General features: G+C 36.5%; 1 protein-coding gene across 4 annotated transcripts in view; it reads right to left on the bottom strand.

The window, feature by feature from the left end:
- Positions 1-27597, bottom strand: part of HERC2 (HECT and RLD domain containing E3 ubiquitin protein ligase 2) — a 122793-nt gene that overhangs the window by 9255 nt on the left and 85941 nt on the right. For 3 of the 4 annotated variants that reach the window (XM_075727855.1, XM_075727852.1, XM_075727853.1), the window contains exons 65-86: positions 26877-27102; positions 25810-25981; positions 25058-25244; positions 24129-24269; positions 23564-23755; positions 21088-21241; positions 20269-20376; positions 18987-19118; positions 18303-18461; positions 18092-18210; positions 17536-17661; positions 16422-16577; positions 16162-16277; positions 15837-16035; positions 14422-14636; positions 13479-13656; positions 11537-11698; positions 10293-10384; positions 9246-9385; positions 7458-7645; positions 6592-6789; positions 4579-4662 (exon numbers count right to left, since the gene is read on the bottom strand). In XM_075727855.1, the coding sequence (XP_075583970.1) occupies positions 4579-4662; positions 6592-6789; positions 7458-7645; positions 9246-9385; positions 10293-10384; positions 11537-11698; positions 13479-13656; positions 14422-14636; positions 15837-16035; positions 16162-16277; positions 16422-16577; positions 17536-17661; positions 18092-18210; positions 18303-18461; positions 18987-19118; positions 20269-20376; positions 21088-21241; positions 23564-23755; positions 24129-24269; positions 25058-25244; positions 25810-25981; positions 26877-27102 (3444 nt within the window). The remainder of the gene's footprint in view (positions 1-4578; positions 4663-6591; positions 6790-7457; positions 7646-9245; positions 9386-10292; positions 10385-11536; positions 11699-13478; positions 13657-14421; positions 14637-15836; positions 16036-16161; positions 16278-16421; positions 16578-17535; positions 17662-18091; positions 18211-18302; positions 18462-18986; positions 19119-20268; positions 20377-21087; positions 21242-23563; positions 23756-24128; positions 24270-25057; positions 25245-25809; positions 25982-26876; positions 27103-27597) is intronic. The other variant, XM_075727854.1, reaches the window with a different exon arrangement.

The following is a 27597-nucleotide window of genomic DNA, read 5'->3' as shown; positions in this document are numbered from 1 at the left end:
TGTATTTTGCTGCAAGAGATACACACAAAGTGCATAAGAATACAAAAAGCATTTCACCAGTACAGAGAGGAAAGAAATGAAAAGCAAACAGAAGGCCGGAGAAACGCAAGATATTTTTTTTCCCCTTGGTGTTCTGCAGTTTATATTCTCAACCTGCCCTGACTGCAAAGGAACTCCTACAGTGAACATAGTTCACCAATATCCATGAGACTGTTCATTCAGAATAACCCAGACTCATCCCACTACTCTGTATTTGGTCCCACTCCAAGCTACAGCACATCTCAAAATCCAGTTGTCCTGATGCTGCATACTTCTGATGCTTTGGATAAAACATCCACCAGATTTCTTTCAGGCTTTACTGAAAGGCTGATACACTCAAGTCCTCCTCATGTATTAAGATGTTCTGTATCAACACCACAAGCTGGTTTTAATCCAATGTATTTCTAAGCAATTTGGACACCCAAGAAGTTTTAAGTTGAGAAATCACTGAGTCTTCTCTTAAAAAGAGGCAAGTATGAGTAGAAGGTCTATGAAAGCAGTAGTTAATTCACTGTTTTTTCAAACCTCAGACCTAAAATACAAATTAATCAAGTGACAATAAAAAAGCAAGCAATCCTGCCTGAACCAAATAGGATGGCATGCACATTTGCTATTACACATTTAATTTAGTGTTTATTTGCTAGTAACACAGAATTTTCATTTAATCTGATCATTTAGATGCAGGAATGGTTACAAATTGACTTTTAACAAAGCAATGTAAAAACGCCATGAAGTATTATTGGCATTTCTGCCAGCACCCTAGCATACTGCTTGCTGACAAAGACAGGTGCCCATATTAAAATTTATTAGGTTATTAGCAGAGTAAAACACTTCACTGAAAAATGGCAAAAATTCATACAAATACAGTTAGGCCACAATACACCACTGGTGTTCTAGTTTTTTATTGTTGAGGTCTGGAGCACAGCATCTTGCTTATGTTTCCAAATCATCCCCTTTAGAGACGTAGTATCCTGTGAAATCTGTTTTACTGAATAGGCTGAATAGGGTCAGAGATAACCCTCATTAAATACATGCCTTATTAAACACAGATTATGCAGCATCTCAAGTTTTTAGAATACAGTTCCAGCCTTCTTGCTGATGAGGTAACTTTTTAGCATAAAACAAGTTAATATGTTGATTAGAGCCCAAGAAGGATTTTCATAAAACAGTCTGCCACCAGAAGATATCAGCTTGTGGAAAACCAACTTTTCTTGGACCAGAGAGAAATGCAGCAGCTCAAAAGCAGCATACAGTGAAGTGTGGAAGAATCAAGTTCAAGAACTTGCCTCAGTGAATAATCACTTATTGTGAGCAGAACCATTGTAACAAAGGGAGAGAGGCACTCAAGTCAATCCCTTATCTGGTTAAAGCATTCTGAAGTGATGAAGACCAAAATTTTAAGTTCTTTCTCTGAATCTGAAGAACAAAACCTTGTATTTGTGTCAAGCAGTTTGAGAGCACCCACTGAAATACTGGCCATCCTGTGGGACTCTCTCCAACCCACCAGAACTTGGGAGAGAAGTAGTACATAAAGCCATGCACTCAGACACTAATAAGAAAGTTTACCAAAAGATGACAGCTTATTAGTTGGAATCAGCTATGGAAGACAAATATGTACTGTTAACACAGAAGGCAGATCTATGAAGGAAACAAACACAATTCAAGGATATGTCATGAAATCAATCTCCAGAAGAGGTAGACCAGTATCAGTGTAATAATTACAAGACCACAGACACATTCTCACCTGTACCTTGAGATTTCAGTTATCTATGCTCAAACTGAAATGCTATAGAAAAAATACAGTATGAAAAGACAGCAAGTAGAGAAAGACTATTCTACACAAGCAGACAAAAAAGCTTAGCCTGACCAGTGTAGGAAAATGAAGGCTGTCATGACATGAGGGTTCTTTAAAAGCACATTTGATAAGGGAGAAGACAATAACCATGAAGGAGGAATGTTATTTAAACTGAAGTATAACACTCACAAAAGAACAAATAATTCATTAATTGATATGCTGTACCTACTTTAAGATGAGATCATTTTTAATTATCATGCTAGTGAGATTTCTGTAACCCACATTTAATAAGGAGCCCTAATGAGGAGGAAGTAACTAATCTTAAAGTGGGATTTCATATATCCATATGTGTGACATTCCTCCCATGACAGTAGAGAACATTGAACCAGGAGATCCTTTGCAATATTACATTCCTGAAAGTAGACATCCTCGTTAATAACTGAAATTTGTTTTCCTTTTAAAAGGAGGAAAATTCCTTTCAACTGCTGCAATAATCTCTTCCATCTAAAGGCAAAGATATGATTTAACAGCATTATGAATGTGTCTGCCTACAGGTCATAACACACTGTCCATTTGACACCACATGAGCTACACTGGTCCTTAAATACTAGGTAAATCTGATCTGCTAGTAAGAGGGTCAGTAAGTAAACTTGAGCACTGGAGCCCTCTCTAGACATGTAACATGTTCACTTTTCTGGCTCAGTCTTCAACTACTTCTGTTACACCTTTCTAGAATAAGGCCCAGGTGCTGGTTTGGAACATTCCACTTAACGACCGTTCCCAAAAAGTAATACAGATAAAACCGCGTCAAGTTTGGTTTCTGCCACCATACACAGTCCTCCAACAGTGTTCCAAACTTTGTGCATTCAGGCTTGCCCTCATGCTACACCTCAAAGCATAAAGCATCTACCCTCAATTTTATGCTATAGAAATACCAGGTTGGTACTTGGGTGAGTTGCAGTACAACCATCACATTGTATTTCACACACCTTGAGCAAGAAAACTACATAAAACTATTGTGTCCTACTATCACAAGGCTCCCAACAGAAAAGATCCAGGGCCAAGTAGTATGTAAGGTGAATGTAACCTACTCTAAAGGAATCTGGTCCATGTAAAACGTGAACTCAGGACAAGGGAGTGGTGTTTGGCTTGCTTTTATGCCGCAAATTAGACAGCTGTTATGTCCAGTTCAGGTACTTCCAAAGAAACCACTGAACAACTAGGTAAGCTGAGGAAATATTAAAAAAAAAAAAAACATCAGTACCTGGAAAACAACTTTAAATTAAAAACCCATCTGTTTATTTTATACAAAGGATGATGATGAACTGAAGTGACTGCACCACAGAATACATAAACTGTAAGAAGAATCTTCTGAAAGCAAAGGGATCTTAAAGCCTAGCTGCAGTTAAACTCACAACTGCAAGTAAGATGAAAATTCTTAACATTGACAATTAGCTGTCTGAGATTATGTAAAGCAGCTTTGAATCTTCAGTTAAATATTATAAAGGATCAAACAGTTTAAGAATCCACACTTTCATTCTCTGCAAAAGCTAACTCTAGAAATTGTGACCTGTACTTAGTACCGTGTAATCAGGCCAGATTACAAACATGGTCTTTTGTAGAATTCACTTGGCTACGTCTAGGACAGACTTGTGTTACAGCAATATTTCATTTCCCCCAGAAGCTATTAAGAAGGGAAGCCCTGCAGCTACCAGTTCTTTTCTAGAGTTCAAGACAGATTCAAGTAATGAACTATAGAGAAAGCCTATCTTAATTAATTAACTCAAGAAGGAGGACAGTAGGAAATGAGCCCAAAACCTACTCACTGGTTTACCGCTTAAATACTTGCACTGCTTTATCATACTTTCTGAATTCACACACACACACACACAAAAAGTAATGAGAAAATCTCTGGCATTCTCTTCAGCTTCAACTTCCCAAATAATAAACTGAAACAACACATTTTAATCATATAATATTACCACAAGAAATTTTAAGTGCCCATAGAAAATGGCAAAGAAACAGAAACAGGGTCCAGCCACAACAGGATGTACTTCTGTTCACTAGGAGAAAACTAAGAGAAAAACTAGTTCATCAAAATTTTCACAATTACTCCATTCTAGGCTTACAAAGAGTAGGTTTTCTTACTTTTTACAATATATATAAAAAAAAAAAAACAAAACCTACACCACTAAAGGAAAGAAATGCATGAGGATTCTGTAAGACCAGGCTTCAACCAATTTAAACGAAAACAATGTTTTACTATTCTACGTTGCAGAAATGTCTATGGAAAAAGACATATCTGGCCTAAGGCACAACATTACATTTTCTAACGTCAATGATAAGGAAAAAAGCCCTTTTGTATCAAAAGGGTTCTGCAATCAATATGACCACATGTGATGACCAGCAAAGGACAAGAGTTTATCACCCTGATTTTTAATTATATTCAAGGGGTTTTTTTTCCTTACCCTTTTTTTTTTTCTCCTTCATGTTCATGTTACATCATTCACTTAATATTTCAACAAGTGTTCCCCTCCCCCCAAACAATTACAGTTTGATGAAAACATACTGAAAAGAAAATGAGCAGACTTGCTGCATTCACTTCTTCATTGTTTGATTCTCTGATAAAAATTCAACTCTTCAGTATTCAGATACCAAAGAGGTGAAAAAAAGGAACTTGACAAATGTGTAGCACTGTGGGCTAAACATAGAGATACTAAAATCAAAATTTCATCTTAAGATACCTGTATTCTGTTGAGCTCTACGACTGGCCCATGTTGACGATCTCTCACCATAGTTGCTTGCACAACTTTTCTGAAAGCTGCCTCCTAAAAAAGGAAAATACAAAAAATTAGAATAGTGGCAAAACTGCAATCAAATAAGAAAGCTGCATATATTTCACAGATAAACACATACTTAGTTCAACTCAGGAAAAAAAGACTCTTCAGCAGAATAGAGAAACTGATCCTGCAATACTATCCTTCAGCAATTTCCTTCCGAGTATGTCACAAAACACTAGAAAAGGTGTAACACCTCTGAGTATTTTTTTAGAAGAAATGGAAACAAGCATCAGATATTTTTGAAATACTAAAAACAAACAAAAGCAACAGAAGATAAAGCTGTGAGATGTTAGTTAAAGATTGTTATTTGTGCTAATACAATTCAAGTCTGAAATAGTTGGGATACTAAAAATGTAAAATAGAAAGTCTCTCCTGTATCACTCAAAACCATGGCTTGAAGGATTGTACTGCTCCCAGATTCAGTTATTACTAAGCAACCAACATGCCACCAAGTACAGGTATAAATTAATTTATACCAGAATAATATATGTATATGGAGAATAACTAATGTCAGAAAAAAAACAATCTAAAAAGCCAAAAGATGAGATCATCTCACTATGAAAGGCAAGAAATAAAGTACAAATAACAATAAAAAAACCCTTTTCATGCAAATTCAAGTATCTAAGGGGTCTCTCACTAAATATTTGGATCTAATTGTACATTATCAGTTTCAAGCAAGCTTTAAAAAGATTTTTAAGTCTTTAGAATCTCCTGAAGGTAAGTCTGACTTAAATGCCTAGATATAAATAGGCATTTGCTTGCATTGCAGCTTCCAGTGTCTCTGTTGAATGCTTTTGATATAAAATATGCCTGATATCACATTTTATCTTATATCTGAAGCCTTTCTCTAACTGTTCTGTAGACTCTTAAAGTAAATTATGTTGAACATGCCTCCTGCACACCCATTCCTATACTTAACATCATATACCTAAAGACTTCCTATTAATAGCACTAACATATAAGTAAGTCTCATGAACAGAATAGCTAGGATTTCCCTTCCCTTTTTTCCAATGTAGGTTTTGATGAAAAATGTGTGGTCTTCTCCTGGTCTGTGAAGCATGTATTCTGCTGGATTGCTCTACTACACAATTTTATTGGGAGTCTAGAGAAAGAGACCTTCAGACAATACATGCTTAAGGAGTCTAGTTACAGGCCATGTGTCTTATTTAAGGACATAGAACAGCACCGCAGAGGGAAGCTTAACTGCTTCTCTTTTTAAATATGTCTCCCAGCAGATTTTGTCTGTTTATATAAGGTTATCGTCTTTTGTTAGACAAGTTACTATGACAGTGAGAAAATTCAGATCCAAAACTGATGATCATACTGAAGGCAAGTCATGTTTTTAAAGGCTTTCCATATCTGAAGTTTTGAATAAGTGTTGTAGCCTTGAAGCATTATAATTACCTAGATTTTCTCATGACTGACTTTACTTACAACTATAAAAATCCACTTCCTTTACCAATTCGAGACTGAACTCCTAGGTATCCTGTCTTCACTTTTAGCCCAGTCTAAAACAAGTTTGTACCTGCATAGAGCTTTCGATCAGCTAGTATACCTGATCATGACAGCTGAAATACCAAAGCAGACAATGACCATTTCACACTTATCTTACATTTTTTTCCAGGATAGCATCTACTCAATACTCTAGAAGAATCTGGCTATACTACAGACTGAAGATTTACAATGTAAAGTTACTTTCAAGATCAACACACAAAAGCGCTATGATGAACTGAGGAAAACATAATAAAAAGAACACATTCACAAAGAAAGAAGTTTGCACAATCACAATGCAAATATTTGAAATACAGCTTACAGAACAAATTGAGATATATAGTTCTATTTTCTTCAGAAACAGTTTGAACAGTACATTTCACTTACAGTTACAAATCACTCTCTTAAAAACATTCTGATAAATACCTTTCCCTGTGATATCAGTATTCCCCGTAATGTGTCAAACCCAACTGAGGGTCCTTGGCCAGTTTCATCAAGTCTTCCTTCAAGATCAAACATTGGAATGCAAGGACAGAAGAGTTCAGAAATGTGATGCAACAGCAGAAGCCTGTTTCTCAGTGAAATGATGGGAATTTCCTGCAGATGATTGTACTCCATAGGAACCTATGATAAGGCAATGATATCCGAATGTAAGTTAGAATTATTATATAATTTATTTTATTAAACAGAACAATTTATAAGATTTGTTGGTAAATTTCTATTAGAAATTCAGCTTTTTGCTTATTCACACTGTCAAAACTTAATACACAGAGTTCAGTTGTTTATAAAAGATACTAATAGTATCCATCTAAACTGAAACAAGTATTAGAAACATGAGAGTTAAGACTTTTCTTGCTATTACATATTTTACAATTCTCTTTATCCATAAACAGACACATTTTACATCCTGTCATCACTACACCCAGGCATTATAGCTGAAAGACAGAATATTCAAAAAACAATCTTAACATAAAGCAAGCAATGAAGAACTCCCTTGGAAAGCATAAGATTTTCATAGCTGGAACACAGAATTAAAATTCCTGCCAATTTGCAAACTGAGTTACTGTTCTGCATTGGATTAACAACTGAATGAAGAGGCTTTCTCACCTCAGAAAACCAGAATCCTTCTTTGGAAATATGGAAGTAAAACAAAGTAACTGGCTCAAACTCAAAGCCAAATCAAAGCACACTGAGCTTATGCAAGGATTTAGAAAGGAAATGTCTACTGAAAGATCAGCAATAAGCATACCAAGTATGTTTCAAATCTGAATGCAATAAGCCAAAAGTATTACCTGTGTAGGGAGCTTGCCAGCATTAGCAGGTTTACTGGTTGACCAAGCTAAAGTATGTGCTGAGCCACAGGCTACTCTGTTGATCTTTTTACCCTGAAGTGCTGCAACCAAGCGCGGTCTTTGGATGGCGTTAGTCGTTCCATCTCCAAGCTGCCCTTCATCATTATCTCCCCATGTATATACCTCCCCTAAACCAATAAAAATAATTAATTGTTCTGAAACTACAATAGAAGCTTTTTGCCTTCTATTTTTTTTTTAAATTAGCATTTATAAATATCCTGGTTTCAGCTGGGATAGAGTTAATTTTCTTCCTAGTAGCAGCCATAGTGCTGTGTTTTGGATTTAGCAGGAGAAGAATGTTGATAACACACTGATGTTTTAGTTGTTGCTAAGTACGGCTTATGCTAGGCAAGGACTTTTCAGCTTCCCATGCTCTGCCAGATTCACAAGAAACTGGGAGGGGGCACAGCCAGAATAGTTGATCCAAACTGACCAAAGGACTATTCCATACCATGTGACATCATGCTCAGTATATAAACTGGGGGGAGTTGGCCAGGCAGCAGCGATCACTGCTCAGGAACTGTCTGGGTATCGGTCAGCGGGTGGTGAGCAATTGCATTGCATTGTGCATCATTTGCTTTGTATATTATCATTATTATATTGTTATGATTATCATTACCATTTTACTTTATTTCCATTATTAAACTGTTCTTATCTCAACCCAGGAGTGTTTCTCACTCTTACTCCTCCAATTCTCTCCCCCATCCCATCGGGGTAGGGGGAGTGAGCAAGCGGCTGCGTGGTGCTTAGTTGCTGGCTGCGGCTAAACCACAACAGTCCGTTTTGGCCTCATTTAACTGAACGTAATCAAGATTGCTAGGACTGATGGCCATCCTGAAATCCACTATCATGTCATTCAAGGTTTATCTGCACGAGGTTAGGCCCATGGTCTATATAGAGCAGATAGTATAAGATGCATTTATTTCCTCATAGTTCATATAACTTGAAAGTTCTGTTCCAGAACAGGAGGAAATGATGGAGCAGAAGAGTAACAACAGATACACCAGAAACAGCCTGTATTTGATAGTTTCATAGCAAAAAAAGCTGATACTAAAAAATGAATTAGAAAAGGCTTAACATTTTGTATGAGACGAAAGAAAAGATCCTATAATAGGTTGTATTACTAGAGAGGACAATCAAATGGGTTCTTGCTGTTGCAAGGTAATTGGAAAATACTTTTAAAATAGCAACCATGTTTCTGAGCATTCATTTTCTGCAGCTATATCCTCTTTCACTAGCACCTATAAAACACTCAGTTATAGTGCAGACTTGTTAATTAAATGTGGGAGTGAGTCTGCTATAAAGAATATTCAGTATCTCAACCTGCTCTGTAAGATGGAATATTGTTTATGCAGTGCATCATTTAGCAAGTTAAACACCTCAGCAGGCTGGGAAGACCCTGTAAAAAAATAAGCCAAATCCATTCATTCTACTGCTTGACCAATCTGTAATTACTTTTTTTTTCTTCAACCATCAGCGTTTATGAAACTTAAACTCTTTGGGTTTTATTAATTAAAAACCTTTGGTTGGTTTTATGCGATCGTTTTAAATCGATGACGTGCTTGCTGCTCAAGAAATACGCAACATCTGCAAACACAAAATATGTCCATGCACATAGAGGACCAGCATTTTTAGCAAGGACAACCTACCAACAGCTGACTAAAAAATGAAGTTTCATTTTTTATAAATTCAGTACTGAGAACTAAGTAAATTATTTTATTTTTATACCATCTTCAGTGCAGCAAACACAGTGCAAAGACCCAGTAGCAATTGCAATGACTTTCTTTCCTTGCAGTCCCTGCACTTGTCGTGGTCTTCTAACATGGTCGTCAGATCCATGGCCTAACCGGTGATAATCTCCTTTGCCCCTGCACAGAAAGGGTAAAACATTTCAAAACTGTGTTTTAATTGTGGAAAAAACAGAACAACAGACTGTGTCTGATATTTGATCTGTAGATGTATTTATAAACAGTCCAATACCAAAATATTCTCCAAATATTCCACATTAATCATCCCTAGCTCGTATGACATGGATGTGATTCTGCTGATATAGTAAAAATTCTTAAACATATAATATGTTGTTCCTACTTATTCTGCGTAGGTCCTTTTACCATTTTTGCAGGGGGTTGTTTGGTTTTTTCCTCTTAAAAGGGTCAAGTAGTAGAGGCATTCATCTGCAAAACCAGCACATTTACTGACCTCAGAGACTGGAACTTTGTACAGTTTCAGGATATCTCTAATGCCATACGAACAAGAGGGCAGAAGGATGTTGGGAAGGTATTTGGTTAGTCTTTTTAAACACTTAAGTCTAGTATTTTAAACTACAAAATTTGTAATGCTGTAAGAAGATTAAAACAACGAACTGAAATCAAATTCTCAAACTACAGCCACCACAAGCTAGACACAATTTTGATAATATACAAGAATGTTATTTATGCTATCATCATCTTCCACCCTGCATGACACTTCAGGCTTATACTTCTAATGACCTCCTTGAACTTCTGCATCTTGCAGTGGTCAAAGCCCAGGATGACAACTCTGTGCTTAGGCCTCAAAGACAAAATACTTTGATTTTTCATTCAAATAGCACTAAAAAACGTTCCTCAAAGTGGTAGATTTTATTACTAATCAAGACACAGGAACTCAAAAAAGTTTCTGATGGGGGGGGGGGGGGGGGGGGGTGGAATCAAAACAGTGAAGGCAGTGTAAGACTAATACCTGTTGCAGACAAGGTTACATGTAACACTGTCAAAATAACTAATGCAAAATACTTACCATGTATATACTGCTCCAGATTTGGTAAGAGCCACAGAAAATTGTGATCCACATTCTACTTTAACTACTCCAAGGCCTGTAAGGGAATCAATCTAGGAAAACAGTATCAAATGAAATCGAAGTTAATTAAGGAGGCTATAGTTTCATAGACTGCACTGTCTTAAGTAGAATATGATGTGCAAGTGTGTAAGTGTCTATATGTATTTTTTTTATAAATTAAAATGTGTATGTAGATCATTGAGTAGAATTCTACTCCTTTCATCTTTCTATGATTTACTACTAAAACATTAAAAAGAAGCTCAGATTTGACAAACCATTGAAGATCATCTCTAGCATGTTTTGCCAAGAGTTACTCAGCAATTGCCCCTTAGCAGAAACAGTAAGGCTCTGCCTCTAAACACTCAACATTAATTATCCCTAGCTTCTATGAAATGGATGCGATTCTGCCAACATAGTAAAAATACTTAAACCTCCCGTACACTCTTCCTATTTACTCTGTGTAGGTCCTTATGCCACTTCACCATCACTCCTATGGGACTGATGACTGATGAAACATAAACAAGCTATTGTCATACTGTGTTACTTCACAATAAGAAACTGTTGTTTGGGACAGGCTGGTAGACTTTGTCCATTTGGAAACAGAATGGGGACACCTATTTCCATGTAATAAAGTGTGATTCTGGACTAAGAATCTAAAATCCACTATGCATAGGTATACACAGTGATACTCACATATATTTCTCAAACACAAACAATGTTCATCTTCATAACAAGTGCTGGAATTCAAATTAGATGGCTACATGGACTTCATTTGTAATATATGAAGAAATTCCAAGTCAATCATGCCTTCACATGAGAGGCTTAATATGAAGTAAGGTTACTTTTTAATCAATTGATAACCCTTTTCTGGAATGAAGTTACAACTTCAGCAGTATTATGGAAATTTATTAACACAAGGCAATATGAAGATTTCTTGGCAAAATCTAACGTTTTGACAGGAACCAAAATTAAAATAAGAAATATTGCCGGAATCAGCAATGTTCTCCAAAGAAAAAACCTTCAAGTGCAACTTTAACAGTCAGCACAAAATTTAATTGTAGCCTACAAGTTTGTTCTTAACTACAATCAGAAGAATCCTGATGTCTCAGGATGGGTGGAAGTTTGCACATATTGGCAAATCTGTCTTCAGCGTTCTCCAACAACCTCATGGTTTCTAAAACAATGAGAAAATTACATTCAAATACCTTCATTGGTACTTTACAGCCATCACTGCCTCCTCTCCCAAGTTTTCCATAATCTCCATCACCCCAGGACCAGACAGTATCATCATCGGTCAGGCACAATGTCTGTGCATCTCCACTGCCACAGGCTATGTCAATCACACGGTAGCCCTGGAGAGCTTCCACCTGTAAAGAAATCACCCGTTTTTGTTCACAATAGAAGACACCGTCATCTAGTTTCAAAAAAGACAAAAAACCCAACTTGGAGAAGTGCTTCACTTAAACTGCAAATCTGAAACACCAAAGTAACAAGCAAATAAAGGCAACTCAAAGGGCTTTGCTCTTTTCGAAATAGCAAAATGAAAACTATGTATTTTAAATACTGAATTATTCTTTTTAATTGGTGAACTAGTTAAATTTTTTGACCTAAACAGTCAGGGAAAACAATTCATACAAAACACCTAAGGTTTTCAAACACTATACTCTGTTGAAATAATTTCAGGCTGTCTGGGTGAGTATTGTCTACAGTAAGAAAAAAAAAAAAGCCTTATTTTCAAATACTCTTTTACTAGTTGACAATTTTCTAGCACTTGCATCATAAGCTGAATTTAATCAACATCTTTTGAAATGCTGCCATCTAGTGATGAAGTATGGGATTTGGATTCACAAAGTAAAAGGATGGTGACCCACATATATCATATCCTCCCCATCCTCACCCCTACTTGCAATAGACTATAGGTAGCACAATCCATCATCCAAAGCAGCACTGGACTTCACATACTTCAACTCACCTACAGATTATCTATTTTCATACTAACCAAGAACATGGAGGGGGGGAAAAGATGTATAAAGATGTACAGGAAAGGTGGGTAGACCTTGTTTTTTGGGGGGCAGGGGAACGAGAACATCTGGACGCATGTGATAAGGTCTCAAAGTGGACTAAGAATGTATGGTATCTCGTCGCACGAATTTAAGCACTGAAAAAAGTTAACACTTGCGTGAATAGAAACATATGCACAGGGCTATGAATAAAAGTAACAAACTAACAATCAGGTTGATTCAACTAATGTAATCTTATCCTTTGCTGTATTTTCAGCAAGAGAACACAGGTAGCAAAATGAACTCTCATTTCAAAGGCAGGGCAGTCTTCTTAATACCACTGTTCTAACTTAAAGCTCTTACAGTCTAGTTCACAGGAGTACAATGGTCCGAATTACAACTCGTCAGCTGATCAGTATAGTCATTCTTCCTACATTCCATACCGTCCAAGTTCTCACATTTACTACTTAAGGATCACATGGAAACAGCTATCATCTTCATCAATAACTGCTTAACTCAAATTTCTTTAGTAAACAGCAATTAAATACTTCATCATTACTTCGGTTAAATTCTTGCTAACTTGGTATATACTTCAGTAACAGCTCAGTATTGAACCATGAGAATTAAAAGAGTATAATAATTATGTCAGGAAAAAAAGCAGTTTGCAAGTGATTAAGTGGCTATCACTGTAATCACTGTTGTATTTTCCAGGAAGTAAACAATGAGAGGACCCAGTAGACAAGGAGCTCACTTGTTAACTTTCAGTACAAACTACTCCTGTTGAAGGGGTGGAATTTACTTACTGGGGGTGGGGTGTTTGATTTGGGGGTTTTCACAGAATCATAGAATCGTTTAGGTTGGAAAAGACCTTTAAGATCATCCAGTCCAACCATTAACCAACTATTTTTTTAAGTCTTCTCTAAAACAAATTCCTTATAAGCTGTTTAGTGACCTCTAGCAAAGCTTTGCAGTTCCACTTTCATTTTATTCTCCCAATCCATTCCTGTTTTCTAAAGCAACTGTTCATTTCTTACAAATACATGCCACCGTTTTGCCCTTTCATTCCTTATATGCAGAAATGCAAAAAGGTACAAATCAGAAGGTAAGAACTGGACTAAGACTGTATAGAACTCCAAAGGTTTCTTACCAGCTTAGGTTTTAGTTGGTCCTCACTATCTCCATGCCCAAGGCGTCCATATCTCCCCTTTCCCCATGTAAAAAGGTCTCCTGCAGCTGTAATACATGCGCTGTGTGCTCCCCCAGCAGCAATATCAACCACTTCTATACCCCTCAGAGATTCAATTACACGAGGACGATCACAAGGGCTGAAATGAAAATATTTGTCTCAACAAAACTTTTCGAATAGACCATTCATGTTCACCAATGTATGGAGAGAGGTTTTTAAAATGACTATGAAGACACCTAAAATAACTGAGTATTTGCTTTTGCTTCAGTTTAATAACCTAAAGATTTATGTCTAATTAGTCATTCAGAAATATTTTTGGAGGCCTATAAAGCTAGAAGTACTTTACCATATGCTATACTACAGCATTACAGGCAAGCTGAAACTGCAAAACACTTCCATTAAAATCTAGTCAAAGCTAAGCATTTACCCGGGAAAATCAGTCCAATTTAAGATACATTATAAAAATTTCGAGCATAAAATGTATTGTTGCCCCCCGGACTTCAGCATTCCTTCTTTTTGGATCAGAACACCGTTATCTCTAACACAACAGAACTTCTCCTTTAATGTGGGCAACAATGCATGTGGAGATCAGAAGCAGAATGGCAGTTTTGCTCCCTAAAGTGCCTTGAAGTTCCACATAGCTATGAGACAGATCCCAAAGGAAAGCCACCAGACTTCAGCATCCACAGATGCTGAATATCGGATATCTGATTACAGAAATCACAGTAACTGTTTATCTGAAAAATATTTTGTGGTTCTCCAATTAAAAATGTACATTTCCACATCACTACTTAACACTGACTTCTACATATAGGCAGTACTCATACAACACTTCAAATACATAGCAACTATAATAAGGATCCATTAATAGTTTTTAAAAATAACATTTCAAAGTGTTACTTACCTTCGGTTTCCATGACCAAGTTTACCATCTTCTGCTTCACCCCAAGAATAAACTTCTCCCTCAGAAGACAATGCCAAACAGTGCTTTCCTCCTGAGTTCACTGCAACCTTCTTTATAAATACATGCTGAATGGATTCCAGTAAAGTTGGAGTAGAAACTGACTCTGTTCCTCCAATTCCAAGCCTACCACCTGCTCCATATCCAGTGGCATAAAGCTTTAAAGTGAAGAATAAAATTTAATTTTGTTTGCCTCTTGAAGAACATTCACTAGAGCTGCAGAGAAGAATTCTTAATGAATGTATACTAGAATACAGTTAGAGGAAAGCCTGAAAAAACAGTTTTTTACATGCCTCTATACCCTCTTCTGGAAAGTAAGAAATATTTTGAAATATTTCACAAAAATTGTGAAAATATGGCTACATTCAAGTCCACATTCAAGTCCACATGAACTGTCACTGACATAATGGATTCACTGACATAATGGATTTCATTTTAAATCCTAAGGCTGATTTTGTAGAAGTATCAAGAAACCATAGCTTTGCATGATAACATTACAAAATCACCTATCACCTGTAGATCTCTCTCAAGCAGCACTGTACTAGTTTTCTTTCTTGTGTGGAATACACACATCTAAACACAGTTGCTTCTTCCCCTTCCATCCCATAAATACAGTTTTAAGTACTGCTTTTCCCTCTGACTATCTGAAAGTAATCTCTCTCAACAGAATGACGTCAAGCAATCTGTGCCTTACCCTTCTGTGCATCATTAACAAGGATGATACTGACTGCTGAGGAAGCATTACAGTATCTCACTAGATGAATGTAACTGTTACGAAAAGCTCTAGCTAAAATTCTCAGTCACATCCTTAATACAAAGCTGCCATCTGCATGAAAATAAAGACTTCTTCATATTCATGAACTTATTTTTCTCTTCTATACCTCTGCATGGTGCTCCTTTTCACTCAGGGTTTAAGCATCTGCAAATTAGATCCTGCAGTATCTAACTTACAGGCATTTAGCCAACTGTGAACAATCTCAGATTCCAATTGCACCTCTCCCCTGTCAGAAAGACATAATCACCAGGACATTTCACTGTCTCTCCTGTTTTATGGGACTCTGTGAGCCCATTACTTGTATTCAGCTTTGTTTTCCAAAACCTGATAAGAGTTTTCAACTGAGAACTAAAATACATGTCTTGTTTCATGCATATAGTACACTGAACTCCTAGACTGCACTGGTGGAGTTGGTACAGTTCAGTTTCTTTAAAAAAATAAAATAAAACAAAACTACTACTACTAATAATAATAGTAATAAATCTGTCCTATGCACATTATTTTTTATTTAGCCAAACCCATTCTGACTGAGGATGAAATGTTTCAAGGGAGTCTAACACACATTCGTTTGTTGTATCCTTACTTTCCCATCAGCAGTCACTGCAAACAGAGTCTGTTCACCACCAATTAACTGGACTGGTCTAAGGGTAGCAAGAGCTTCACAGGGAGTTGGGACTTTGACTTTTGCCCCTTCAATCCCACCGAGTTGTCCTCTGTGATTATGTCCCCAACCATAAATAGTCCCGCTGCCTCCAGCTGAAAGTGTCCAATCATCAGGTCGCCTGCAGAAAATACAAAGCAAACAAAGTTTTAAGAGAGCTTTTATAAAGTCACAAAAAATGCAGTTTATCATTGTACAACAATGAAGCATCACAAGACCAAACCAATGACAGTTGAAAAGAAATAACCTATTCATCCACTGGACAAGCTGCTCATCCTGTTCTCTCTTAAAGACATCATGGCACTCATGAAGAACATCCATATTTTCATTATCTGCCATTAATTCTCGGATTTTCTTTGCCACCTGTAAAAAATTTTGGATTAAACAACATTATTCAAACTATCAGTTACTCCTATCACAGTTGGCATAAAACACTTCAAACTCAGTATCTTTTTAAATGAAACATTTTCGTATGTTCCATAATCATTTAAAATATTCCTGCAGTACCTCATCGAGGAAAAGGCGAGGTAATGGTGTCCTTTTATCAAGAGCCACAGCAACCCTAGATGCCATACAGTATCTCCTGAACCAGGCCCATTTGTGTGTCTCTGCACAGCAAGGGAGAGTGTCCAACTCCAGATCACAAGCAAGAGCCACAAGCACCTGCAGACAATCAGAAAACATTTCAGAGATCTATCTAAAATGTGTAAAAAAAAGTAGTATGTATTTGATGTAGTTGAACAGCTCACAGACCAGCAGGGCCTGCACACAGTCCCAAAGACATGTAAAGTGCAAGGGACATTAAGAGCCATCTTCATTACCCTCATTGATGGGGCAGCATCAAGTGTACCCATACTATCTCACATAGTTACGTATCTAATTCCCTCTTCCAATCCAGAAATTTTCACAGCCCCTCCCATGAAAAAAAACACTCCTAGATTAATTAACTTTTCTATATCAAATACCACACGGTGAACTTTTTACCTTCCATTTCTCACCTAAGTCTCCTTCCTACAATTAAAACAATTTTCAATTGATTTTCAATTTCATTCAATTTCAAATCAATGTTACTGATGAAGATTGTGAACAATGGATTTACTTCTTCCCTGTATAAAGTTTTGCATATTTTAAGAATTTCTGTTCCTTAAGATAGGTAAGTCCTCTTAGTTAACTTTCACTACATGGGAAGCTTTTTCAGCCTTTTATTCTTGTTGCTCTTCTCTAAAAATAAGCAAGCTGAGAGAGTCTAATTTCAAGTACAGGGTCCAAAATTGAATAACCTTCCTTTTAAGACATTCATATTTGTTCCAACTAGATGTAAATAAAACCTTCACAGTATTTAAATAAATAAATAAAAATAAACTACACTCCTGTTAGGACAACTCAGAAATCACTTATCAAAAAGTGTACTCTACTGTACTTCCAAGATGTTTTTCTGACCTACCTACCTCTACCTAGCTGGGTGCTCCTTATTCTTTATTGTACATTTGATTCTCCTTTTAGAAGCAGTATTCTGATTTTGTCAGAAAATGTTTCTGATATAGGATAGGTGAGCTTACAACATCTCACAACAAAATCCAGAACTATACTCATGAATTCTTTATGGATTGTACCCCATTACCTTAAAGAAAGGGCTGTGGAGCAATTGTTTGCCACCTCTCACAATGGGGTCTTCATAGTCAAACTGTCGCTGCAAAGCTTCTGGAAGACCTTTAACCAAAGCAGCTAAAGCACTCCCTGTGAAACTCTAGAGAAACCGCAGAACTAGAAAGTTAGTCTTACTGATGTATTACAAAAAGTAAATTCTTTAGATGACCATGACAAAACATTAATAACTTCCCAAAATACACTTAGCTATGTGAAGTATCATTTCCATCCATTTCTTAATACAAAAGTATTTCTGTCACTTTTTTGGCAATTCCAAAGCCACACCTATACAGTATTGGAATTAGCCATTTTTTTCTAAAATGGAGTACCTTTACTTTTACTTTACTTAAAAAGGAGTACCTTTACTACTTACCTAGACTTGTACAGCTGTGTAAAAAAGGCTATTCGTTTGCACATTTCCTATTTTGCCATTAACAACAAAAATGTTCTACATCAGGGCTAGCGTTTTAATGCTTCACATATATCTTAATGTGAAAAACGTGAAGAGGAGAGCATCACTGCCCTCTTACCAAAGCTCGTGTTTCTCCATCATTATCCCCTAGAATCCGGTTGATGTTAATAGACTGGCCAAACTCAGTTGTGAGTAGTTTCCGTAGTCTCTGCAAGGCCCACATTCTGTGGCCAGCAGCTAAAGAAACATAAGCACATTAAGAATGTAATTACTTAAAACAATAATTTTAACTTAAAAAAAAATAGACTTAATTTTAAGATTGCACCTACCCAAGGCACTCAGTTGAGCACAAGCTGCAAGAGAAGCTGCCAAGCGAGGAACTATACTCCTGTTGGAAGCAAAATTTAAGCGAAAATCCAACAAACACGTAACCAAATCCATTGAGGGACATGAAAGAATGCAACGATCTGAGAGAAGGTCTTTAGGGCCTGCAAGAAACAAAAAGCAAAAATAACAAAAAAAGAAAAAAAAAAGTGGGGAAGATTTGTCCTCAGACTGAAATAAGAGCAGAACATAGGCGGGATTTAGCTGACAAAACACAGCAGCCTAGAGTGCCAGCCTGCACCTGAGTTGGTCCATTCCACCTCCCTTTGAAGGGACTGGAAGAAAGAAGCACTTTCATGACATAATTCACCCAATTCCAAAACAGGTGCATGAAAAAAATAAAAGAATTTCAGATTAATTGTGCCTCAAAAGTATCCCCTCTTCACTGACGGAAGAGGCAAACTAGAGTGATTACAAAGTATTTTTATCTCCTCCCTATGTACAAGTGCACCTCTCAGGACTTTGTTGAAAATGTTTCCTAAGTATGAATGAAAATGTTTTCTTAGAATGAATGTAAATGAACTATTGAACTTTGGCACATAAATATCATGCAATAAATGCAACTGTAAAAAACTAACAAGTACACCTACTCTCTTGCCCTTCTGCAAATGTCATATATGATACCTTACCTGCAGCTGGCATGATAGGGTAAACAGTGAATCGCCATCCCCATCCATTCACAGAGCCATCACTGATGAACTTCCACTTTAATTCATCCCCCGGAATTCGCAACTCACTAGACCAATCTGACCACTCACGACCTGTTACAGTAGGTAATATGAACATATTCATCTATACTGTCTGAGCCAATATGCAAGCCACTCATCAATAGCAACTTGCCTCCATGGTTATATATTATAAACATCACATAAATGCATTCAAGGAAAAAAAGCTATGTAAAGCACATGAACATAACTATAAAGATGTTACATTAACGGAACTTAAGTCTTCAACAGTTCAATTAGCACTATTAACGGATACCCTCAGTACTTTTAATACCACATTCAAAAGACAATTATGAGATCTGACTAAAACCCATTGTCCTATTTTCAAATTATCTTTTCATATTACAAAAATATATAACAATGTATACATTAAATAAAGCTTTATAGCTCTTCCCAACCAGGAAGCCAGTCAGAAATGTCTCAATAATGAAACACATGTGCATCTGAAACAGTCTGGGGGAAAATGGGTCAACAGCAAAAGCCCACATCATTACTGCTTAGAAATGTTAAGCACAGACAGTAACTACCGAGACGCTTGCACATGATGTAATGTATGGGTAAGTTCAATGTAAAATTTTATGAGATTAAAAATATTCCTCTAATATCTACTGCAAATTAATAGTGCTTAAAAATGAAATCAGAGATAACAGGATAAAAGATGTGAAGATATCATATAGTGTCACGTACATAGGCCAGAGCAGAAAACAGAAAGAGAGAGCCTAGCTATTATTTTGGGCATTCGACAGCAGAAGAGCATTTGTCTTGACTGTATGAAAGCTCAAATTCCTGTAAGTACTACTTGAAAAAGAAAAAAAAGCTAAAAAAAAAAGAAGTATCCTTTTCCAATTGTGGTCCAATTTGTTAAAATATATTTTGACTATACAGAAATTCACACAATTTGGCAGGAGCGCTAAACACTGACTTTTTTTACACTAACTGCTCTTTGGAAGAGCATGACAACATGCTCTTCTGAGACGTTCTCTGTATTCAAAGATCACTCTTACATGTCTGTGTCTAGATCCTACATCTTCTTTAGTTTAAAATGGAATACCAATTTACATAGTTTGTCCTCTTTTTTTATTGACATATCCCTCACAGTGAGTCAGTCACAGACTGTGTTACATTTCATTCAGTGTTTAACAGTAAATCACAGAAGGTATTTTTGAAAAGCACTAGTTCTCATAACCTGATCGGACGGAAACAATTCTGTTGACGCCATCCATTATGGTAAGTGGATCATGACGCCGCTCTGTAGAACACTGGCGATCAAATTCTACCCTCAGTCCCTCAGCACCTAAACAGCAACAAAGAGTTTACACATTTCTACAGAGCAATCAATACCACGAACAAATGCAGTATTTTAGAAATCCACATGAAATCAAACACAGTTCTTAGGAATCCATAGCGCTCGTTAATAAAAACAATTTCCTTTGGTTTAAGGACATTATTTGTCTGTAATTTCTTCTCTTTCAAAGGCTTACATCATAGCAAGCTCATGTAAGTAGGGGCTAGCAGACAGAAGACTATATTCAGAACATTCCAAACTGAAGTTGCAACAGACAAAAAATGTCTATTTACAGTTAAGGCAAATAGCTCTTTGTTGCCTGTACCTTTTGATAAGAACTAGGTAACATACTGAAGGAAGCACTAAATGAAAAGACAGCGCTAAAACAAAAAAGTATTTCCCTAATGCTCAAGACTAGAAGATAGGTGTTCAATTACTGACCCTGAAAAAGACTCAGTCTTTCTCAGCTTCATAATTGAACAGGAAACAGCAATGATATACAGCTGCAGTCATGGCCAGTGAACCCAAAAATGCTGCTTCACAGGATTGAGACGTTCATGCAGTATGTAAGTGTTTTAAGAAATGCTTTATTATAGCAACAGGATATATAACATGGCTTTAAAAGTTCAATACACATTTTTGCAAGCTAAGGAAAAATTTTATGCACACAGGTTTGAAATTAACTGAATTTTAGTAATGTAACCCTTAAGAATTCTATACCTGGTATTTTAACAGTGCCACTAGAAGATGTATCATCAGTATATGGATGGCTGCTTTCCACCACAACTGGTTGTGAAGAGAGGCGACCACTTTGTGAATCAGTTGCTACATCTTCTAGTTCAGTAACACACAGCTCCAACAACATATCAGCAACCTAAGAAGAGAAAAACATACACTTTATGAAAAGTATGTTTGATTAGTCCAAGAAATCTAAGCTAACTACCACTCTTCTCAAATCTAAAATAAATAAATCACTTGTTTTCTGAATTCTGATTCATAAACCAAATTCATTCAAAAATACTCTTTTTGGTGGTGTTAAATCTGGAAAAACTCCTAAAACTAAAAGCTGAACAATGTAAGTTTCCAGTAAGTAAATGACAACACAAGTAATTGTTTTCCCTTACAGAAAAACAAACTGTAGAATCTAAATTGTAAAGCATAAGCCAAGAGATTAATGAAAGGTGTAAATATTTAAGTATTATGTAATATTGCAAAACACTGTTTAGAGAGAAAATTCCAATAGTACTCATTTTTGAAGAGCAGTTTCAAATAAAAATTCTGACTCTCCAGGTTTAAAAAAAAAAAAAAACCCACACCAAAAAAAAACCCCAAACCACAAAAAACACCCACAAAGTTCTTCAGCTACTCACTATTAATGCTAGAAGCAAAAAACCCAGAATTAATGTGTAAGTGCATATATAACGTGCATCTAATAGGGGTGGGAGGGGGACAACTACATCTCAAACCCAGAACATGGGTATACATACCTGATCATTGAAAATATGGGTGGGGAGTGGGGGGGTGGGGTGGGAGGGGTGTAAAATAAAAGTAACCATTTGAGAAATACCACTCAATTGCCTCTGCATGAATAACATCAGTTAGACTCTCCCACAATCCTAGTTTACTCGGACAGAGATACCATAAGATTTCATTGTTTAAAACTGAAGTTGTCTTGTCATTTATATAATTAATAAATAAATAAAATTTCTCTCAATTCAATGCACACACCTTAGCAAAGTCATTATTCATCTTTTTAGTTAGAAAAGCCAAGTTTAATAAAAGAATACAAAAATGAGCTTTGCATAATCACTTCTGATGTTTCAAACCAGTCTTTAAGCAGTGCAAAGCCATAAATTAACTATGTCATACGAGCATCTTAAAAGAAATGCATTGTTACTCATCAGGAAAAAAAAAATTTGAAGGGTAAAGTGTCCTGGCTTCAACTGGTATAGGGTTAATTTTCTTCCTAGTAGCTCGTATGGTGCTGTGCTTTGGATTTAGTACTAGAATAATGCTGATAACACACTGATGTTTTAGTTGTTGCTAAGTACGGCTTATGCTAGGCAAGGACTTTTCAGCTTCCCATGCTCTGCCAGGTGCACAAGAAACTGGGAGGGGGCACAGCCAGGACAACTGATCCAAACTGGCCAAAGGGCTATTCCATACCATACGACATCATGCCCAGTATATAAACTGGGGGGAGTTGGCTGGGGGGCAGCGATCGCTGCTCGGGAACTGGCTGGGCATTGGTCAGCAGGTGGTAAGCATTTGCATTGTGCATCACTTGTTTTGTATATTCTTTTACCATCATTGTTGTTGTTGTTGTTATTATTATTATTATTATTTTCTCTTCCTTTGCTGTCCTATTAAACTGTCTATATCTTAACCCAAGGGTTTTAAGTGTTTTTTTTCCCCTGCAGTTCTCTCCCCATCCCACTGCGGTGGGGAGTGAGGAGGGGGAGTGAGCAGCTGTGCGGTACTTAGTTGCTGACTGGGGTTAAACCACAACATAAAGCTACAAGAAACATTAAACAAATTTCAGTTCATTACTGTAAGCAGATATTCTATAAATAATTTATGATTTTTAACAGTCTTTCATACAGCTGCTGGTAGCCAATATTACATCATTTATTAATTCTGTTTGTCAGTTGTTCCAGAAAACTCCACACCCATGGAAACTTTGTAAATAGTTAGAAACTTCAATGCATCAAATGTAAATCTTAAAAATTAAGAAGAATTACTATATTGTTAACAATATACTAACAGCATTTTTAGCTAGCAATAATGACTGCATCAATTTGAGAAATAAATTCAGATGCAAAACAAAACCAACATGGAAGCTTTTAAACTAACACTGTACAGACCCAGGAAACAGCACTTGGTTTAATTCAGCTTAATTCCAATAACCACAGTCACTTGTCCAATACATAGATACATGTTCATTGAACTTCTATTTTAATGTCTAATTGCAGCATGACTAATCAAGGAAATAGACGTTTACTGACATGTGTAGCACAAGCATATTTTCATGTATTATTTCCATTAAAATCATTAAGGTTCACATGCATTTAAGTTCAGCTCCAATTTTCATGTTTATTCTCAGTGTGTTGAACTGCACTTCAAATACAAGCAAATATCCTAGTAAGCTACTAATGAAAAGGACACAGTTAAAAATGCAACACAAACAAAACCTGACCTGTGGGTAAGCTGTGCCCATACCAGACAGGACAGCTGAAAGAACATCTCTTCCCTTTTCACCTGCTCGGTTGGACACAGCAAGCTTTAGCAGGTCAACCATGACTCGCGTGTCATCTGGTACTAAGAGACTAGTAAACTCATCCAAGTACTGCGGTTCTGGGCCAGACACTTTACTTTGACTTTCTACATCCTACAAAACAAATTGCAGAAATATTTAGACATTGAAGATCAAAGAAGTATTTCACTGAATCCAAACAAGCTAACTTGTCTGAAGAAATTTAAAGGTAGTTTAAAACGCAATTCATAAATCTGGGATTTTATGGCCCCAAAATTAAACTACTGTTAACCCCGTTTCTCAAGTGAAAAAGCTTTCCTACAACTAATTTCCTTTAACTTCAGACCAAAAAGAAAAAAAAAGAAAAAAATCCCTCTGTCTTTGGATAGATAAAAAAACCCAAAAGCAGTCATTTACAGAGTAACTTGAAAAGCACAAAAAAAAGCAAAACTGCTTGATAAAAGCATGGTAAGGACTTAAGTTTTAAGGAAGGTATTGACAACATTACTTCTTTGGTTTTTGTCATGGTTTCTGCAATGATACTGGCAGCTCCAGGATCATCTGTGACTGGAATGAAAGGACGGGAAGAGGCAGCAGCAGCTGAAGGAGTTACAGCAGACGGTGTCACAGCATCTTCTGAAGAAACAACCTAGCCAAAACAAATAACAATTAACAAAAGCTGCAACAAGATACTATAAAACCTTCAAGAGTAATTATTTATTAGAAGGGCTTACATTCAAAGACAGCAGCAATTTAAAAACAGCCATAAATACAAAGCCAACGGATTCTCTCCCTGTATTTTTAGCTTCTATTGTAAGTTCCTAGCATGGCAAACCAGCCAACACCCCTCTCAATGCCAGCTGCTACAAAAACATACAATAAAACATCAGTGCCTGCAGAAAAGGATACAATGTAGAAGACAAGCTCTAACAATACATGTCAAATTAATAGTTTCTTAAAGGAAAAGATCTCTTCAGTAGCAAGCCTTTTCTTTTTTCTGCTTCTTTTAGCAGTTGGGAATCAACAGAGTAGAATTCCATTCAGGCCCTCCTGTCTACATTAGTTGATATAATTTTACAATTACATTTCATTAAGTAATTGTCAAATATTCCCTTAGCCTTGACTTTTTTTTTTTTAAAGATCACTCCTGTGAAATCAATTTAATATCTGGTCAAATGGTTAATATTTTCATGTTAACTCTAAAATACTACTAGAAATCATCACAATTGCATTTAAATGACACAGTGCATTCCGAAAGTTCAAAACTGTTTTCACACTAAAATTTTTGTTTTTCCAAATCTCACATACGCAGAGTATCCACTGCTGAAATTAGAGCATAAAAGAACTGTTTAATCTCTGCTATTATCAAACTAAGTGGGACAATATTTTTCAGCTTTACTGTTAAACACTGTTGGAAAAATTCATTTCACACTTTACCTCCCCTCTCCTGTCCTGCCATGGGTTTGGGCTCAGCCTCTCTTCTATATCTCCTACAAGCATGCATTCATCTCCATTTGCAGTGCTTCCTGTAGAAGTAGCATCTGATGGGGGGGCTGGTGACGAAGAGGGACATTCTACTGGTGCAATCATACTTGCAGGCATCAATGCTCCAACAACTGCATCCCTGAAACCATTTAGGACAGATTAACATAAACCTAATTAAACTCTCTTGTTCAACTTAGAAAAAGAGTTGTATTAGCTTGCGTTACTAAAATAGGGAAAGGTTTCCAAGCTCTGGAATTTAGACACTAGTTTATCTCCATTCTCCTTTCAGCCTGATGCTTAAATACTGTGTTTTAAGGCAACTATTTTACATGACTTCCTCTTCATAAATTTTAGCACAAATACTCTGTTCCCTACCAACAACAAGGGCACTGTAAAGTTTTATTTTTACTTCCACCCTGTCCTCTACTGCTTCCTCCACATCATCTATCATGATTTACTTACACTCCTTTTACATGAGTATTCCTAAATAAACAATTTTTTCCCCAGGCAATGGGAGCTTCTGTAAAGAAAACATAACAGCATAAAGCTAACATCAACATCAAAAGAAAATTTAAATGAAGCTTAGGCCTATCCTGAGGAGTCCAACCTTGTGAAACAATTTACACCTGACTCAAGAGACCCTAATAGATGGTAAGCTATGTCATCTTTTGCTCTGCAAAAGACAAGAATGTTTGTGTGCCTACCTGGCATACATGATTTGTAATGCCATCAGTATATGAGATAACGCCTGCTGTTTGGCAACATTCCCATCAAGCGATAGGAGAATCTTAGCGAGAGAAGGGCGATTCGGCTTGGAACTGTTTGCCCCACTAATTTTGTTACTGGCAGCAGAAGAATCTGCATCTGAAGGAACACCTGGAGCAAGGGGGAAAAAAAAAAGAGAAGACGGGCATTTTCTAATGGTGTACTACATAACTGGAACTGATTTATCTAATTTCTTGTTAAGTCAGAAAGATGACTGTAAAACTAACTCAACAGTAGATTCTTAAACTGCAGTGCCTACAGTTACACTGAAGTCAATACTGAAGCTTTGCAGCAAGGTCTTTCATAAAATAGTGTTCCACCTAGTTAGTTGCTCATTAAGGTTAATGTAATACAGATACAAATATTTTGGTGATCAGCATCTAAAACAAGTTTTACTTACACAGAAATTTCTCAAGTAGCAAGAATATTTATTAGGTACTCTGCAAAATACTAATCAAATATTCTATATATGTAGTTCTTGCTCTTTTTTAAATACATTACCTTGTTTATGAAAAAGCTTAATTATCAAAATGTTTGGTGCTTTTACATTCAACAGGAAACACTGCTGTTTTGCCTCCCTAATGCTTAAGTCACCTACTTTAGGAACAAAAGGTAACAGTAGCATCAAGAATTATAATAAGAGATAACATGTAAGACAACCAATATTACAGTAGCATCCATCTACCATTACCTCCATAAAGCTCTATCCCATATTAAAGAAAAAGTCTTTGGGGCATTTGATAAAGCACGTTGCATTTTAATTTCCTGAAGAACAACAAAAGTTCAAACTAATGCTACTTCTGAACAAGTCCTTTACAACCTCCACTTTCAGGAACAGGTTTTGTTGGGGATTTTTAAGAGGTGTGTATGCTTTTTGTTGTTGTTTTGTGGTGTTTTAAAAGACAGTTTTCTTTTTGCAGTCTTCTATCACCTAGTAAACCACACACACAACTAACTCTCCAATCGCACAGAAAAACCCCATCAACGTAAGGCAATAAATACCAACCAAGATAAGAAGCACCTAAAGGGTCCCTCGCTGTCTGGAAAAGTACTGGTTCATGAACAGATGGTGTAGCTACATCCACTGTTGTCCACGCTACACTGTGGGAAGACCCACAGGCAACCCGGGTGATTTTCTGGCCTTCCAAGCCCTGGACAAGAGTGGGCTTTCTATTGACAGTAGTAGTTCCATTGCCTTGTTGCCCATGGTCATTGTCACCCCAAGCATAAACCTGCCAGTAAACATTTCCACATATTACTTTGTTTCACTGGTTGCCTCATTTAACTGTTTTCTTAAAAATTTCTACATAGGAATATTAGTGATTAGTACTATTAATCTAGGACACTTCAGAGAACCTACTGCTGTGACTTTTTTTGCCCCCATTAAATAATGCAGGCATTATCATACATTAAAGAAAAAAAAAAAGCAGCACTTTATCAGATGATTCATAAATTATTGCCTATTCATAAATCAGCAGTTGATTCATAAATTATTCATTGTTCACAGTGAATAGTAAGTTAGAAAAATTAGTTGCATAGTAATTACACTGGGGATCTGAATCAATACTATGATAATGACAATGCTGGATCACAGGAGAAAAATCTGTCCAGAATACTATGCCTGCTTCTGCATTTCAAGAGCAAGAAGCAGGAAACTGATCATGCAGATATATATAAACTAGGAAAATATTACAAAAGCTACTATGACAACAACATTTAAAGTCCAA

This window comes from Pelecanus crispus, chromosome 1 (assembly GCF_030463565.1).
Source record: "Pelecanus crispus isolate bPelCri1 chromosome 1, bPelCri1.pri, whole genome shotgun sequence".
Lineage (NCBI taxonomy): Eukaryota > Metazoa > Chordata > Aves > Pelecaniformes > Pelecanidae > Pelecanus > Pelecanus crispus.
The sequence above is the reverse complement of the archived record's forward strand: the minus strand, read 5'-3'. Positions and strand labels throughout refer to the sequence as shown.